The following is an 18,494-nucleotide window of genomic DNA, read 5'->3' as shown; positions in this document are numbered from 1 at the left end:
TTTATGTGGTGCTGAGGACCGAACCCAGAGCCTCACATGGGCTAGGCAAGAGCTCCACCACCAAGCCCCCGCCCCACCCCAGCCCTTCTCCTCTCCATTTTACCTCCACTCTTCTAAGTACCTCAGAGAGAGTTTTCTTTGGGTAACTTATTCTTATCGAATCTCAGCACTTCTTAAATTTAGTTTATTACCCTTCCCCTGATTCTTCTTTGTTTGGCCACCTTTCTGTCTGTCAACTGCAGACAAATATTAGTCAACTTTTGTCCTCCCTGGCCTGCGATTGTCAGTCGCTTGATTCATCATACAGGATTTTTCCTTAAGTTTATTTCTGTTTTCAGTGTCTCCATAATAATTCAGGACTCCCCAAACTCTTGCTTAAACATGACAAGAATTTCCTAATGCACTGTTAGGCCTTCAAACTCCTACAAATCTCATCTTTGAAGCAAATATCAGAAGATCCTGACTCAAAAAGTTGAAATGTGAGTGTAAAGAGGACAAAAGGGCCATTTGAAGAGATCTGAACAGAAGTTAAAGAAGATATATCCCTGAAAACAGTTACCATGTTCACTTAATTTAAGTGCCATAGTCATGCAAATTGTAGTCAACAACATTTTTTCTCTTAACAAAAGTGCAAAGTACATACCTTAACTCTTCGAGTAATGCTAAGGAATTGACAAGTTTTATCATAAAGTTCCTCCAAGTTTTCCCTGTCCCAGTAGAAATCAGGAGTGATCAGGAAGTCTGAACTCAAGTTTATACGGTGCCTTAAAAAAAGGAAAATCATAATCTTTTTATCTTGAATTAAAAATCAGTGTTTCTATTTCATACTTATATTGTGCTATATGAGAACATTTTAAAGTGCTGACATTTGCAAAATACTTGTAACTTAAATCTAAACACTGAAAAAAATTTTAAAATTCTCAACCAAATTAATCCAGTCTTTAATTACATTCTGTTTTCAATTTCTAAAGTTGTTTCTTTTTCATTACAAAAAGCTTATAATATACACACACATATTTGGGAGGGATAGGTAATACAAAGTTCAGAATTTTAAAAATATATACAGGTATAAGCCTGTCATCCCAGCAATTTGGGAGGCTGAGGCAGGAGCATCGAAAGTTCAAAGCCATCTTCAGCTGGGATGGGCACACACATAATCCTAGCAGCTTGGGAGGCTGAGGCAGGAGGATCAAGAGTTCAAAGCCAGCCTCAACAAAAGCGAGGCACTAAGCAACTCTGTGAGACCCTGTCTCTAAATAAAATACAAAGAGGGCTGGGGATGTGGCTCAGTGGTCAAGTGCCCCCGAGTTCCATCCCCAGTACCCCACCCCCAAAAAAGCCATCCTCAGCAATTTAGTGAGTCCCTGAGTATAGTAATTTAGCAAGATCTTGAGTAACTTAACAAGAATCTCTCTTAAAAACAACAACAACAACAACAACCAAAAGCCTGGGGATGTTGCTCAGTGGTTAAGGGCCCCTGGGTTCAATCCACAGTACCAAAAAGAAAAAAAAATGTGTATATACATTTATATGTATAGGTAAAATTGACAAATAGTACTCTTAATTGTGGGTGTGGGGGTGACTGAACCTTGGGCCTCATTTTACCACTTAGCCACACCCATCCCTTTTTAAAATTTTTTATTTTTGAGATGAGGTCTGGTTAAGTTGCCCAGGCTGGTAGTAAATTTGCAATCTTCCTGCCTCAGACTCCTCAGGAGCGGGATTACAGTGTGGCCACCACACAGCTTTCTCCCATTCTTACCTTCAGCTCTCCTCTCCTCCCACTTCCTATGGTGGCCCGTTTCCTCTGCATCCTTCCAGTGATTATGCAAACACTGGACAAGCAGACTCACACATCCATTCTTTCTCTCCCTCTCAGTTTCTGTTTTGTATAGAGGTCTAAGTTTACTTAAAAAATTTTAAATAAGTGAAGATTTAAGTTGTAAAAGTTACACATAAATAGTTGCTTACTATAAAAAAGAAAATATCCTAGACAGGAGTTGAGAAAAATAGTGGTAAACCCTAGTAAATACATGACTCAAATCCTTTATTCTCTCCAATGACAGGCCCTGTGAACACTTCAATGTGGCCTTATAGATGCTCCCTGCGCATACATGCTATCAAACTAAATGTGAATGATTTTTTTCTGTTGTGACTTCACCCAATATACCTTGCCATGTTTCTTTTCAGATTCATCACCTTCCTTTATTAACACACATGCACTTTTATTTTAAGAATAAGGAAACTTTGGATAGAAAAGTCAGCCTTATAGTGCTGGGGATGGACCTCAGTGGTAGAGTGCTCGCCTAGCATGTGTGAGACACTGGGTTGGATCCTCAGCACTACATGAAAATAAATAAAAAATAAAGGTATGTGCCCATCTGGAAGCCTTATAGAAACTTACAAATCTAAGTATATTTAGTTCTAACTTTTGAGGCTTTACTTATTTATTTTGTGGGACTGCAGATTGAACCAAGCTCTTTATCCATTATAGATAAGCACTCTACCACTGAACTATATAGCTAGGCCTTTTTATTTTATTTGCTAAGTTGCCCAGCCTGGCCTCCAACTTGTTATTCTCCTCCCTCAGCCTCCTAAGTAGCTGGGATTATAGGTGTGCACCACCTCACTCAGCTACTTTTGAGGTCTGATATTATAATTTGCAGCATCAGCTTCTGCCTGCATTACTAAGAGAACAAGAGAGAAGAATGCAGCTTTTCCACTTCTGCCATGGGATTGCTCCTGAAGAATGACCTTGAGTTAGGGTCCCTAAACTATGAGAAATGCATGGATGATGAAACACTGAACTGCTTCTCTCCAGGCAGAATATCTAAGCAGCAGCAGCAGCCTAGGGTAAACATTTACAAGGAGCTCTGGTAATTCAATACATTAGAAGGAATAAAACTGAATAATACTGCCCAGTGAGACAAAAAGCAATATCCAGGATGTTTTATCCCATAAATCCTTGGACAATTATAAGAATAAAACAAACTGAAGCCAGGTGTGGTGGTGTATGCCAGTAATCTCAGCGACTCAGGAGGCTGAGGCAGGAGGATCACAAGTTTGAGGCCAGCCTCAACAACTTAGCAAGGCCCCAAGCAACTTAGTGAGACCCTGTCTCAAAAAGGGCTGGGGGTGTAGCTCAGTGGTAAAGCACCATTGACATCAATCCCTAATACAAAAAATTAAACTAAAAACATTGCCAGACATTTATTTACAATGTGCATTACTGTATTTCATAAATTTTAGGTCACAGTCCTTTCCATTTAACATCTGTAAATATGGGAGGTATCTTAAAAATTATTGATGGGTCTGTTAAAATGTGGCAGTTGTGACTTATTTGTCATTACCTTGAACTATTTCCAATAGCTTCCTTTCTGCATGTTTAAGAGGGAATCCATAAAAATTAAGACTAAAGGGCTATGTATGTAAAATCTAAATTCTAAGATTAAAACACATTATTATAATTGCTAGATATGTTGAACATTTTTTTCATACTTTTTGACCATTCATATTTCTTCTGTGAAATGTTTGTTCAGTTCCTTTGCCTATTTATTGATTGGGTTATTAATTTTTTGGTGTTAAGAGTTTTGAGTTCTTTATATATCCTGGAAATTATGCCTTATCTGTGGTACTGGCGGGGCAGATGTTCTCCCATTCTACAGGATCTCTGTACATGTTCTTGATTGCTTCCTTTGCTGTGAAGCAGCTTTTCAGTTTGATACCATTCCATTTACTGGTTCTTGAGCCTTAGGGAGTCTTGTTGAGGAATTTGGTTCCCAAGCTGACATGCTGGCGAGTTGGCCTACTTTTTCTTCCAGTAACTGCAGGGGTCTCTGGTCTAATGCCTAGGTCCTTGATCCACTTAGAGTTGAGTTTTGTGCAGGGTGAGAGATAGGGGTTCAATTTCATTCTATTACATATGGATTTCCAGTTTTCCCAGCACCATTTGTTGAAAGGCTATCTTTTCTCCAATGTGCGGTTATAGTGCCTGTGTCTGAGATGAGATAACTGTATTTATGGGGGTGTGTCTGTGTGTCTTTTATTGGTCTTCATGTCTGTTTTGGTGCCAATGCCATGCTCTGTAGTATAATTTAAGGTCTGGTATTGTGATGCCTCCTGCATTGCTTTTCTTGCTAAGGATTGCTCTGGCTATTCTGGGCCTCTTTTCCCAAATGAACTTCATGATTGTTTTTTCTATTTTTGTGAAGAACGTCATTGGGATCTTTATAGGAATTGCATTAAATCTGTATAGTACTTTTGGTATTAGGGCCATTTTTATAATGTTGATGTAAATTAAAACTACACTTGAGATTCCATCTCACTCCAGTCGGAATGGCAGTTATAAAGAATACAAGTAACAGTATACGTTGGTGAGGATGTGGGGAGAAAGGTACTCTCATACACTGTTGGTGGGACTGCAAATTGGTGCAACCACTATGGAAAGCAGTATGGAGATTCCTTAGAAAACTTGGAATGGAACCACCATTTGACCCTGTTATCCCACTCCTCGGTATATCCAAAGGTCTTAAAATCATCCGACTGTAGTGACGCAGTCACATCAATGTTTATAGCAACTCAACTCACAGGAGCCAAGCTATGGAAACAACCTAGGTATCCTTCAATAGATGAATGGATAAAGAAAATGTGTTATATACACCCAACGGAATATTACTCGACATAAAGAATGAAATTATAGCATTTACCGGTAAATGTATGGAACCGGAGAATATCATGCTAAGTGAAATAAACCAATCCCAAAGAACCAAAGGCCAAATGGTCTGACTTGTGGATGCTAACCCACAACAAGGGAGGGTGGTGGGGATAATAAAAGTCCACTGGATTAGACAAAGGGAAGGGACGGAGGGGGGAATAGGAAACAATAGAATTCATTGGTCATAACTTTCCTAACTTTGTATTTGTATAAAAAACCAGGGTAATTCCACACCAGGTATGACCACAAGAGCGGGAACCTAAATGGAATTAGTTATACTCTATATGTGCATATTCTGCCAAAATACATTCTACTGTCATACACAAAAATGAAAAAAATGCCAAAATAGAAAACTTTTTCTTACAGACAGAAAAACAATAAAAGGCAGCCATTCTTTTCCAGTTCTTTACCTAACCACTAAAGGTTTATGAAAACATTATCAGTATGAAAACATGATGTGGCAATGATTCAATATGTAGACAAATTCCATCATTCTCTTAGGTTACTACAATTCTATAACTAGATAACTCTGTTTTCATGGAGGAAGAAAGTTATATATCTTTTTAAATTCTTCTTAGTTGTAGATGGACACAATACCTTTATTTTTATTTTTATGTGGGGCCAGGGATCAAACCCAGTGCTTCACACATGCTAGGCAAGTGCTCTACCACTGAGCCACAATTCGGCTAAAAGTGGTGTATCTCCTGAATTCTGGATCCATTTATATCTCCTGAATTTTTCATTTCAGTATGAAATAAATATAAACATAAAAAAGCATTATTATAGTTTAAGTGGCAGGGTTTTCCTTGTCTATGGCATTTTATAGTGACTGAAATTCAATGAAATATGGTATATAACTTTTCAGTAGCAATTAAGTGATTTAGCAACATGATGCAGTGATATATTTTTACTGAGAATTCCCATTAACCAAATTCTAGACTGAATCTTCCTACCTTCAAAGAGCATCTATTGTGCCCTTGATATGGTTTAATGTAGACCAATTAAAATCTCTTATACATGCTGATTATCCTCCAGTATAGTCCTAATACAGCCTGCTTGGTTCTCATGGGTAAGAGTTCTCCATGCTAGTAATCAGTGAAAGAAAAATAGCTGTAATTCCCATCAAGGCAAATTTCTCTCTCTCTCTCTCTGTTTTTGATACTAAGGATTGAACTCAGGGGCACTTGACCACTGAGCCACACCCCCAGCCCCATTTTTTATTTTATTTAGAGACAGGGTCTCACTGAGTTGCTTAGTGCCTCGCTTTTGCTGAGGCTGGCTTTGAACTCGTGATCCTCCTGCCTCATCCTCCTGAGCCACTGGGATTACAGGCGTGTGACACCATGCCTGGCTTAAATGTTTTCTCTTTAATATACAGGAATGTTTTCTTGATATTTTAAGCATATGAAATGTTATATTTACAAAAAGAAAATTTTACCTTAGGGCAAAGAGTTCACCCATTTTCTGCATAACTTCTTTATGAGACAGTTTCACTTTCTTGCCAGCTTTTAAAGCCTATTTGGGAGGGGGGAAAACGTACACAGTCAGCCCTTTTTCTGTGGGTTCTTCACCTGTGGATTCAACTAACAAAGAATAGAGTATTTTTAAAAATTGCACCAGCACTGAGTATGCGGACGATTTTTCCTTGTCACTGTTCCCTAAATGGCACAGTATATTACAACTATTTACACAGCATTTATATTGTATTAGGTATTATAAATAATCTACAGATGATTTAAAGTATACAGGAGAACATGCATGGGTTATATGGAAATACTATGCCATTTTACATAAAGATAAGCATCCATAGTTTTTGGTATATTGGGGGTAGGGGTTGGGCCCTCGAACTAATCCCCCATGGATACTGAAGGATTCTAGTAAGTATTAGATTCATCAAGCAAATTCTAAAGGAGCAAAATTTTAAACTTACATACATAACTCTTATATGTCAGTCTCCCAAATAGACATCTACACTCACCCCAAGATTTCAAAATCTTATTAAGTAGAAATTTTATGCTTTTTAAAATTTTCCTTTGCTATAGTTTATTTTCTTTCTTTTTTTTTAATCCAGTACTGGGAATTGAACTCAGGGGCACTTTACCATGAACTATATCTCCTGCCTTTTTCATTTTGAAGTAGGATCTCACTAAGTTGCAGAGGTTGGCCTCAAACTTGCCATCCTCTTGTCTTGGCCTCCTAAACCACTGGGATTACAGGTATGTACCATCATGCCTGGCTAGTTTGGTCCTGAAAGTCCCCCAAAGGCCATGTGTCTGAGGATTTGGTCCTTATCCTGTGGTGTTACTGGGAAAAGGTGGAAGCGTTATGAGGTGGGGCCTAGTGGGCAGGAGCTAGGTAACTGGGGTGTACCCTCGAAGGGCAAAATGCTCGGCTTAAATGTTTTCTCTTTAATATACAGGAATGTGACACCATGTTCGGCTTAAATGTTTTCTCTTTAATATACAGGAATGTTTTCTTGATATTATTAAGCATATGAGATGTTATATTTACAAAAGAAAATTTTACCTTAGGGCAAAGAGGATAGTTAGTTAAGGAGAGTTAGTTATGGCAAAGGTAGCACTAACGTAGAAATAGGAAACTCAAGATTTCTAGGCCCTGTTGACAGACCAAAGCTAGTCTAGCACTCTGGTAGAATTCCAGACTTTCTCTTTGCTTCCTGGCTACAAAGAGGCAAATAGCTTGCTCTCCCACAGGCTCCCTACCATGAGATGCTTTTTTGCCACACATCTAAAAGCAATGGATTTGTCCAACTATGGACAAAAATTGCACCAGCACTGAGTATGCTCCAAACTGTGAGCCAATATAAACCTTTCTTCTTTATAAGCTGATCATCTTAGATATCTTGTTACAGTAATAGAAAGCTAAAATACCCTTTGTATCTGCACTTCCATGATATACATTCCTAATCTTATCATAAAAACAGGGCCTTTTTTTCCAAGAGTAATTATTGTGTCACCGTAAAAACATTAGTAAAAATGACTTTTAATGCACTTTGACATTTTTAATATAACTTTATACATTTATAACCATATTTTAAAAATAACTTATCTTTTATGCTACTATATTTCTCAAAATTTAGTAGTCTTTTTTTAATCACAAAAAAGTGATAATCTCCTTCCTTAGAAAGATTTCATTTTTCTTTTTTGTAGAACTGGGCATCAAATCGAGGGCCTCTTAGCATGCTAGGCAAATGCTCTACCACTCCAGCACAGTTATATTTTTATTCAGTTAATTTAAAAAAAAATAATATATATATATAAAACTTTTATTCAGTTATATTAAAAATATTGTGCCATCACAGTCATTTGAAGTTTAAAAAAAAAAAAATCAACACATGAAAGTTCACCATTTTATATGTATTTGGAAGTTGGTTTTGTGTGTGTGTCTGAAGATTGGACCCAAGTTTTCAAGCATGCTAGGCAAGCACTCTACCAGTGAGCCACATCCCTAGCCTGGTTTGTCTTTTGCCTAAATTCTGTGTAGCTTTCCTAGTGCATTTTAAAAAAATATTTATTTTTCAGTTGTTGTTGGACACAATACCTTAATTTTATTTATTTTTTTATGTGGTGCTGAGGATCGAACCCAGGGCCTCACATGTGCTAGGTGAACGCTCTACCACTGAGCCACAACCCCAGCCCCATTCCTAGTGCATTTTTTTACTTTATTATACATATAGGAAGTTTGTATTATTCTCAATTAGGAATCAATCCTTCAAAATAAGCATAAACTTGATATAATTACCTCTGGAATAGACTGAATAGACTCAATAAATTTATCCAGTGTCACTTCCCAAATAGCCAGTTTCACTGGGGGGAAAAACATGGAAAATTTCTTTATAATATTATTCATGCTTATATAAAATCCATAACTGTACAGTACTTTTGCTGCCATTCGAACATTAAAAGTAGAAGAAGCAAATGTGCTAAAAATTGAAACTAAAAATTAAGGATAGTTAGTTATGGCAAAGGGTAGCACTAACGTAGAACAGGAAACTCAAGATTTCTAGGCCCTGTTGACAGACCAAAGCTAGTCTAGCAGTCCAGTAGAATTCCAGATTTTCTAATACCACTTCTCAGAAGCCCAGAAGGTGTGCGGCACCCCTTGACACCCCGAGTAGCTCTGTGCACAGGGCTGGAGCGGGCCTTCGCTGGTCTTCCTTTACAATCCTCAGGGCTATGAGGAAAGCACAGAGGTCTCTGAAGCTTCCCAGAAGGGTGCGGAGGGGCTGCTGCAGCAGCTGCCTCATGCACACTAGAGGCAAAGGAAATTCTTACAGAACTTCTACGGTATTATCAGGGGCATGGATCTTTCAGGAAAAACTTAGAGTAGCTGTGACTCTGGCCCATTCCTGTGGAACCTGGGAGTGTGGTTTTCCACTGAGGCCTGTGCCCAGTCACATGGGCTAGGCTTTCTCTGCCTGGATCAGAGGTACCCAAGTATCATGATCATACAGACAGAAGGGGAGAGGAATCAAAGGCAGTGATAATCACATAAAAAACATTTGTGGAGAAAGTAAGGTTTATCAATACAATTAACAAGGAATGAGTAATAGTACAGACACTACCTTTTAAACTTTCTACTGTATTTATTTTATGGAGGAAAAAAAAAAAGGATACTAAAGCTTTGTAGAGTGAAAACATGCCAAAATGTTCACCAAATAAACTCCTCCTTGATGAAATGAAAACTGTGTAATGCATTCTGCAAACAGCAGCAGTAACTTACCTGAAAGACAAAGGGCATTGGAGAAAGCAAACTTCTCTAGAATGGCATCATCTAAATCCAGCTCCGAATTTAAATTGATTTCCCCTCTGTGAAGTTTAGACTGACCTCTGTGGAAGGAGGGTGGGGATGGTGAAGAAAGTAACTTACAAACCCTTTATTCTTGAGATGGGGGTCTCACTATGTTGCCCTGGCTGGTCTTGAATGGTGGAGGTCAGTCAGTCTTCTTGCCTCTGCCTCCCAAGTAGCTAGAACTCCCATACCCAGGAATCTTCCAAATCTCAAACATAGTTTAAAGTTTTTGTTTTGGAAAAAAATCACCTTTCTGGGGGTCATTTTGTTAATTTGTATCAAGAGTTTTTATAAATGCTCTAAACTATTTCCAAGTTATTTTATTTCTAAGAATTTATTGTATGGAAACAATAAAAAATGTAAAAAAAAAATCTGTGTACAAAACGTTTTTACTTTAATAGTAAAAAATCAGAAAAGAAACCAAACGTTCAATAGTAATTTCACGAAACAAAAATTAAAAGGAGCCAGATGTGGTGGTGGGAGCCTATAGTGCCAACACTCAGGAAGCTTAGACAAGGAGAATCACCTGAACCCAAGAGCTAGAGTGGAGGCCGGCCTCAGCGATATAGCAAAACCCCATCTCAAAGACAGAAATAAAAAACAAAAACTCCAACATGTTATGAAAGAATACTTAATATAAAGGGAAAATGTCCACAGTAATTGCTAAGTGAAAAGATGCTGAATGTAAAACTCCACACATTGGAGTTACATGACGGGGAAGGCAAGGGAGGCAGAAGTTATAAAAAACTAGGGTTTACCTGAAGATCTTTCTGGAAGGGACTGGGAGAGCAGAGGGAGGGAGTTTATGAATATAAACATTACAAGGAAATGGGGAAAGTACAGGGGACCCTTCACAAAAGGTGTGGGACATGAAGACACAGATGAAGGAAGGTGGACTGGGGACTAATGGGAAGGCTGAGGGCAGAATCTGCTGACCACCTCAGCCAGAGGGAAAAGAGGAAAGGGAGCAGTGAGCAAGGGTTTTATGAACGAGCCTGGACCACACCACAGAACCGAAGGAGGCAGTAGATAGCTGTCCCTAGGCAGGACCCACATGTGACACAGCTAGCGTGGTCTTTTTTTTTTTTTGTACCAGGGATTTAATACAGGGGTGCTTTACTACTGAATCCCATTCCCAGCCCTTTTTATTTTTTTTGAGACAGCATCTCACTAAGTTGCTTATCAGGTCCTCGATAAATTGCTGAGGCTGGAATTTTCGACCCCCCAGTCTCAGCTTCCTGAGTCACTGGGATTGATTATAGGCATGTGCCACCACGCCTGGCTAAAGTGGTTTTTGTGATAAAATCAGATAGCTGACTCAGATTCAAACAGTTAAGGATTTCATTCCTCCACAACTCTTAAGAGTGTGTGTGTGTATTTGTGTGTCCAGGCACATACAAGTGCCCAGCAAGCAATGGCATTTCTCTGATTTCCCAAAAGAAGGGACATTCACAGGAACAATAACCACAAGAATGAGGGCTTAAAAATAAAATTAATAAAACTGAATAGCTCCTCATTTGTGTGTCTCTTTGGTTGATACCTTCACTCAAGAGCAGACGCTGTAGGCCCAGGCTCCCATTTATTAGGCAGGTGCCCATAGGCCAGAGAGCACTCTGAACTCCATTTGAAAGCCAGTTAACTGCAATTACAGAGTTTCTGAAATGAAGTGAGGCATGGGAAGTACTTGGAAAACAGTGACTGGCATGTGGTGAGTACTTCATTATTGCTGGCCATTATTACTTAGTGCTTATCTGCTTTCTGTAGCTAGTGTCTCTTCTAAATTTTCCTCAAGCTCTGCCATCAATACTTACTTCCTTAAGAACCTACAAAGACTTTTCCTCCCCCGGATTCCACTAGACTGGTGACACCACCAGGAAAGAGTCTCCTATCCTATTTATCCTGCCCCAACATCTCATTTTGCCCTTGCTGAGACAGGAAAATCAGTGAGGCTATTGCCACTCATATCTTACTGGAGACTGTATGTTGGGCTCCCACTTCCTGCAGTCCCCCACATGTCTACAAATGGTTCTCTTAGATCACCCCTTATCTCATTTCCTTTTTATGCTCAAAATCAATTCAGGAAAAAATGGCTTTACTTTTTACTGGAATAATATGATAGGGTTATTCTGATAAAGGCATATTATTTCCACTAATATTTATTATATAGTTTAGGCTTTGTATTTGTACCAACAACTTCTTTCTTAACATTAGTCTCCATATTCATAAATAATTTATCTTCCCTACTACTTTGCCTAGTTTTGTTCCCAAGTACCCTTTTCATAACTTTGATAAAAAGTTGCTTACTCTATTTTTATGTAGTTAAGCTCTTCATTTTCCCAGTGTACCAATGCAATCTCATAAGGCCGAATTTCATGTTTCTCCAGAACTTGCATTACATGCTTCATCTAGAAGAAAAAGAACATTACCTGGAATTATAACTGGCTCCCTAAGTACAAATGTGCTCTGGGGTTAATGTTTGTAACAATGAATAGTTTGTTTTCTACTGCTTAGTTCTTAAGGAAAAGGCAAACTCACTATGTTATTAACCTAGTAAGCTAATCAGGATGACATGTTCATTTATTTTCATTTTTGGAAAATACAGATAAGCATAAGGAAGAAAATAAAGTTGTTATCCCACATCCCAAAGAATCACTGGTAACATTATGATTTTTATTTATTTAATTTCTAAAAAAATTGTATAGGCAAACACTTGTAAAAATTTAAGGAACATAAAGGTATAGAAAGTGGCCATCTCTCTCTGTCACCTGGAATCATAATTCTCAGAGGTAACCATGATTAAACTTGGGGTATATCCTATACACATTTTTTTTCTGTGAGGTCTGTGTATATTTTGCTTTCTGCATGAAATGGGATAACTATGCATATGAACATTTGCAATGCTGTTCTCCGTAATGGAGACACTGCAATTTATTTAACCACATTAAATGTCCATCTGTGGGGGATAATTTCTGCTCTCCACCATTATGTCTCCATTCACCATTATTATGCATAAATCTTTGTGGCCTATTTCTTTAGAAACTGCTGATCAAAAGACATGCAGGCTGAGGGCGTTGCTCAGGGAGAGTGTACTTGCTTAGCAAGTGTGAGGCTCTGAATTTCATCCCCAGCATTGTAAAAAAAAAAAAGAAAGAAAGAAAAGATATGCCTGCTTATATCTTTGATAAATATTGCTAACTTGCTCTCCAAAACAGTTCTTCCAATTTTAGAATTCAAACATTTATGAGAGCACTCAAAAACCACAGAGTGGTGTTATATTTTTTGTAACTTCAGATGATCAATTTATACTTTATTATATTTGGTGGTCATGCACATTTCCTGTTCCCCAGAATTCCTCCTCTACTGAGCAGGTATCTATTTCCTTTTAGCAAAACTGAGATTGTAGGAAGCATACTTATTTTTTTTTGTACTGAGGATTAAATCTAGGATCTATGTTGTAAGGGTCTTGCCAAGTTGCTGAGGTTGGCCTCAAACTTGCAATCCTCTTTTCTCAGCCTCTCAAATAGCTGGGATTATTGGCATATATCACTGAACCCAGCTGAAGGGCGTGGTGGCATATATCAGGGATTGAATCCAGGGGCTCTCGGCCACCAAGCTACATCCCCAGCCCTATTCTGTATTTTATATAGAGACAGGGTCTCACTGAGTTGCTTAGTGCCTCGCTATTGCTGAGACTGGCTTTGAACTTGGGATCCTCCTGTCTTAGCTTCCTGAGCCACTGGGATTAGAGATGATGTTATGCTGGTTATATTTTCTAATTTGCTCTTTTTTTGGTACCAGGAATTAAATCCAGGGGTGCTTAACTACTAAGCAACATCCCCAACCATTTTATTTTTTATTTAGAGACAGGGTCTCAATGAGTTGCTTAGGGCCTCACTAAGTTGCTGAGGCTGGCTTTGAACTCATGATCCTCCTGCCTCAGCCTCCTGAATCACTGGGATTACAGGCATGCGCCACTGCACCCAGGTTGTAATTTGCTCTTTTAATTTAACTGTATCACATACATAAGCAGTTTCCTGGGAATAGATATTATTCCACATGATTTTTAAGAGCTGTAGTATATTTTATCCTATAACTGTACTTAGCAAACTTTCTATTATTATGTGTTTTCGTTATTTATAATCTTTGCTATTATAAAAAATGGTTTAATGAACATTATGTAATTCATCATGCATAATTGTGATTATTTCTTTTGGGTAACTTTCTGGGTATAAAATTGCTGAGTTAAATATAAATCTTTGATGTACATCACAAAGCTGCCTCTAAAAAGGTTACATTAAATAAATCCTAATATAGATATTGAAGAAATTATTTTCCATGAGTGATAAGTTCTTGAAAATTTTATCTAAAATAAGAATCAGTTTAACCAGTTTCCAATAAACTGTATGTGCATTAATCACACTCTGCACTATCACATGTAAATGCAATTCTTTCTTCCTGCAGTTTGCCAGGGGTGGCTGGGATTCTCCACAAATGAGTGTGTGCCCAGAAAATAGAAATGTATAAAACTTAAAAATAAACCAAAATATGCATTTTAGAAGATGAAACTGATGAGATAAATATCACATAATGCTGTACAAATAAGCTGTGGATTGCCTATTAATTTATCTTCCAAAATCTCAAATTATTAAGTGCTAATAAACAATTTATTCTTACAAAACTGTATTTTTATACTTTCACACCTCACTTATACTTACAGTTTTATCTTTCACATTCCAAAACACAGCAGCTCCTTCCCTGATTTAAAAGTGCAAGAGAATCAGGTGAGTTAAAGGTAGAATAATTCTGAAGCCACGCTTAGGTAACATCTAGAACAAATCCTGAATTCAACTGCAGAAAATATGATTTACTGCCTAATGAGACAATATGGTCCCTAGATGGACTTGCTAAAATACGAAATATTTTTTGATTCTTGATAAATCCTGATTTCTCAAAATTCAAGATTTCTCACAATTTGCAAAATAAGTAGTAGTTATTGTAATATTAATTCCTGTATCTGGACTCTTTCATATTTGGTTCAATGTGGATGCACAGAAATCAAAATTAGGAAAACTTCTGAGACCCCACCTTATTAGGAAGATTCTGCTATATGCAAAGATTATGTTTTTAACCTTGTGGAATAAAGAGACAAGACCAATTATAAGCTCTGACAGCTAACTGCCTCAGTGGAGGAAAGCTCCCACCTGCACAGTGTCTCTGACAGAATGTAAGCTCTAAAGACCATAAATGAACTTGGTTTCATGTGTGGAGTTTCGCATACTAATCTGTTTTAGTAAATAAAGAGTCGTGGCTTTGGGTTTTTGTGCTGAAAAAGACAAGGGGGAAATGGAAGGAAGGTACATAGGATTCATTCACATCATTCTTTAGACATGTCTCAAGCAAAGTGTTTAGTAGACGTGTGGGTCTGTGCTTATTTTAGCACTGGGGATGGAAAAAAAATGAGTGTGATCCGTTACCATCGTCCAGGAACTCCAAGCTAGAAAAGACACACCTAGACCACCAGGGCTTTAAAAGTTATGCAGAATGTACTATGGGATGTCCAGGAGAGGGACAATTCTCAAGGACTAGCAGAGCTAGCCACATGAGGAAAACAGAACATGTGCATCAGAACCAGCACAGGTTCAGGGAGGTGGACATTGGGAACAGGGCAGTGTCTTGGACAAACAGAAGCTGCAGGGTCATGAATTCTGGACATGAGCCTCAGGCTGAAGCAACAGGCAAGAGCTCAGCCCTGACAGGACTCTGTGCTGTGACAGTCTGGGAAGAGCCCCTGGAATTTTAAGCAGGAGAGTGTCATCGTCAGAGTTGCATCATGAAGAACAACTCCACCCACAACAGACCAAAGGAGCAGTGGTGGGCTGAGCAGGCGGGTAGGGAGGCCAGTGAGTACGCTGGTGTAACGGGTCAGGGTGGGGTCTCAGGACACAGTGCTGAAGCAAAGCCACAACCACAGTACTGGTTCAGATGTGCAGATGTTCACCGCTCCATCTAGAGCCAGGCTGTGCAATACAGTGCCCAGAAGCCACCTGGAGCAATGGAGCAACTGGAACATGCCTGGTGGCATCTGAGATGAGCTCTAAGTGTGAAATTCACCACTGAATTCAAATGCTAGGGTGCGGTTTGGCTCTAAAAGCTCCTCCAAAGGCCCTGTGATAAGTGCTTCATCCCTAGCGGATGGGAGATAGTGGAAACAGCCCCAGAGGTGGGGCCTAGCTGGAGGAAGCAGGTCACTGGGAGTGTGCCTTGGGAGGGTGTATCTGGCCCCCAGGCCCTTCCGTCACAGTCTGCTTCCTGGCCACCTTGAGGTGGCAGCTTTGCTCTTTTTTTTTTCATTTTTAAAACTGTGATAACTAGAAAACACAGCATCACGAGTGAGGCTTCACCACATCTCCCCTGGACAGTGCTGATCTAGGCCCTCAGAAATCTACACTTTTCACTTTGAGGCACAGGGCTGCTGTCATTCTACTTGGGCTAAATGTTGAAATCCTGATTATCTCTCATGGTAGGGTCAAATGGAAGGCAGCATCTATGTGAACAAAAATAAGGCTTCTTGTTTTCAACACCCCTAAGGACTAAGATCACAAAACCCTCAATCAAACTTCAGATTTTTTTTTTTTTTTTTTTTTTTTGGAAAAGGTCTCACTATGTTGCTTAAGCTGGTCTTGAACTCTTGAATTCCTGGGCTCAAAAAACCCTTCTATCTCATTCTCTGGAGTAGCGAGTGCTGTGGTATCTTGTCCATCTTCAAGTTTGGATTCTTATAGATTTTCCACAAGTTTCTGCTCTGCCACCTATGAGTCTCACGATCCTGGGTAATTCACTGAGTCCTGTTTGACCCTCCCCTTTCTTGGCAGTAAGATGGGAATAACAGACCTTCCTCAAGTGTGGGGAGATTTTAAAAAAAATATGGTTTCTATTATTATTACCATTCAACTACTCCACTGTATTTGGTATCAAGACAGTCTCTACATAAAAGGAGTAAGTATATGTGTGTCAGGGTCCCTGTCTGAAATCTCTGGAGAGGTAAGATAGGCTAAAAATTTAGATGAAAAGCCACAAAAAAGGAAGAAAGAAAAGGAAGGAAGAACAGCAGGGGAGGTGGCATGAGTCCTACACAGGCACTGAGATGACTAGGAGACAGATACTTTACCTAAACGTCAGTGAATATCCACATTTACAAATAGAGACAAAGCAGGAGAAGACTAGTAGTTGGTCTTTTTTTTTTTTGGGGGGGGGTGGGGTGCAGAGGATTGAATCCAGTGGTTGCTAAGCAACCACTCTACCCTGAGCCACACCCTCAGCCCCTATTTACTTGTTTTAAAATTTGTTTATTTTGCTGGGCACAGTGGTGCATGCCTATAATCCCAGCAATTTTGTGGGATAAAGCATAAGGACAGCAAGTTCAAAGCGAGCCTGAGCAACTTAGAGGCCTAAGCAATTCAGTGATACAAAATAAAAAATAGAGAGGGCTGGGGATGTGGCTCAGTGGTTAAGGGCCCCTGGGTTCAACCCTGGTACCAAAACAAAACAAAACTTTTCCAAGAGGATTTGCCGGAGGATTCCAGATCTGCTAGATGAAGAAAGAATCGGATGATTGGGTTAGGGATATAGCTCAGTTGGTAGAGTGCTTGCCTTGTATGCACAAGGCCCTGGGTTCAATCCCCAGCACCACCAAAAAAGAGAAAACAAGATTCTGGTCACAAATACATTTTGAACACATGTTCTGTTATGAGAGGTACATGAACCTTTAACGACTAGAGGGACTTGGTCAGGAACTCATTTGCCAACAGGGTTTCCTTCCTGTGTTACCTGAAGAAGAATATTGTTCCAGGATCACCTTCTTTTGCAGAACTTTCCACACCCATCACCAAAATATTTGCTGCATCTGTGGTTTAAAATAATAACAACAACAACAAAACGAGGTCACAAAGTGACACAGGTTTAAAAGTCATCTGTACATTTTTACAGAAGTACTTATGACAACTTTGTACACCAAGGAGACTCTGAGAACTACAACTAGAGTTATCTGCAACTATTTTAAAAATTTAAACCTTTTAAATATTATCAAATACATAACAATATTCATTACTCAGTAGTTAATTTACATATTAGTACAGTAATATTTCTTGTAAGTAAATGAATTTTATGTAATACATTATAAGTAATATTAACATACCAATTAAGTTACTATTAGTTATTTACAAACAGTTGTATACAGTTTCCCAACTCTGCAATGCCCAGAGCCACACTGCCGACAGCCTTCAGTGCCCACCATGAATACCCCTAAGCAACTTTTCATCTTAGGGGCTCTGGACATGGCTCTGTTATTCTAATTCTTTTTGTCATCCAACAGCACAAACACTCTGTTGAGGTCACCAAAGCTGAAAAAGCAAGACATTCAACTGTTTTTTATGTCATCTATGAGTCTTTAACAAAGAATTTTCTCTGTAGCAGAAAAGTTTTCAACCCTGATATTTTTGCTACTCTGAAGGAAACTCAAGTTTTCTCAGTAGTGGACTATCTTGAGAATTACTGTAAAATTTTCTCCCATTAAAATGTTCTAAGTTATTCATTTTTAAATGTAAAACAGGATATCTTCTCAAGAATCCTACCTGAAACTATCCTAAAATCCTCACTTGTTAATTTTCTTCTTTCTTATACTATATTATATTTTAACTAATTTTGTTGAAGTATTGGACTGGTAATTTATTTACTTGGTTTTGGTACTGGTGGATCAGTGGATGCTTTACCATTGAGCTATATCCTCAGCCCCTTTTCTAATTTTTTTTTTTTTTTAATTGAGGCAAGGGTCTCACTAATGGACTGGTGAATTTTTTAAAAAGGCCCTTCCACCAATTTCATGGTTTTATAATGCTAAAATAACTTTTTAATGTGACAAAAAAGAAGTAGCATGGGGCTTTGATTTGGGTAAGCATCCACCAAAGGTTTG

General features: G+C 38.6%; 1 protein-coding gene and 1 non-coding gene across 5 annotated transcripts in view; one reads left to right on the top strand and one right to left on the bottom strand.

The window, feature by feature from the left end:
• The window catches only part of Rmnd1 (required for meiotic nuclear division 1 homolog), a 41,161-nt gene that overhangs the window by 8,297 nt on the left and 14,370 nt on the right, over nucleotides 1–18,494 (bottom strand). For all 4 annotated transcript variants that reach the window (XR_011707694.1, XM_027939428.2, XM_027939430.2 and 1 more), the window contains 7 exons: nucleotides 17,354–17,429; nucleotides 14,242–14,281; nucleotides 11,831–11,931; nucleotides 9,458–9,564; nucleotides 8,477–8,541; nucleotides 6,153–6,229; nucleotides 644–764 (listed from right to left, as the gene is read on the bottom strand). Coding sequence is in view for 3 of the 4 variants with exons in the window: in XM_027939428.2 (XP_027795229.1) it covers nucleotides 644–764; nucleotides 6,153–6,229; nucleotides 8,477–8,541; nucleotides 9,458–9,564; nucleotides 11,831–11,931; nucleotides 14,242–14,281; nucleotides 17,354–17,429 (587 nt within the window). In the remaining variant the exon portion in view is untranslated. The remainder of the gene's footprint in view (nucleotides 1–643; nucleotides 765–6,152; nucleotides 6,230–8,476; nucleotides 8,542–9,457; nucleotides 9,565–11,830; nucleotides 11,932–14,241; nucleotides 14,282–17,353; nucleotides 17,430–18,494) is intronic.
• On the top strand, nucleotides 17,147–17,218 carry Trnat-ugu (transfer RNA threonine (anticodon UGU)). Its single transcript has one exon. It is a non-coding gene; the product is annotated as a tRNA-Thr (tRNA).

This window comes from Marmota flaviventris, chromosome 6 (assembly GCF_047511675.1).
Source record: "Marmota flaviventris isolate mMarFla1 chromosome 6, mMarFla1.hap1, whole genome shotgun sequence".
Lineage (NCBI taxonomy): Eukaryota > Metazoa > Chordata > Mammalia > Rodentia > Sciuridae > Marmota > Marmota flaviventris.
The sequence above is the reverse complement of the archived record's forward strand: the minus strand, read 5'-3'. Positions and strand labels throughout refer to the sequence as shown.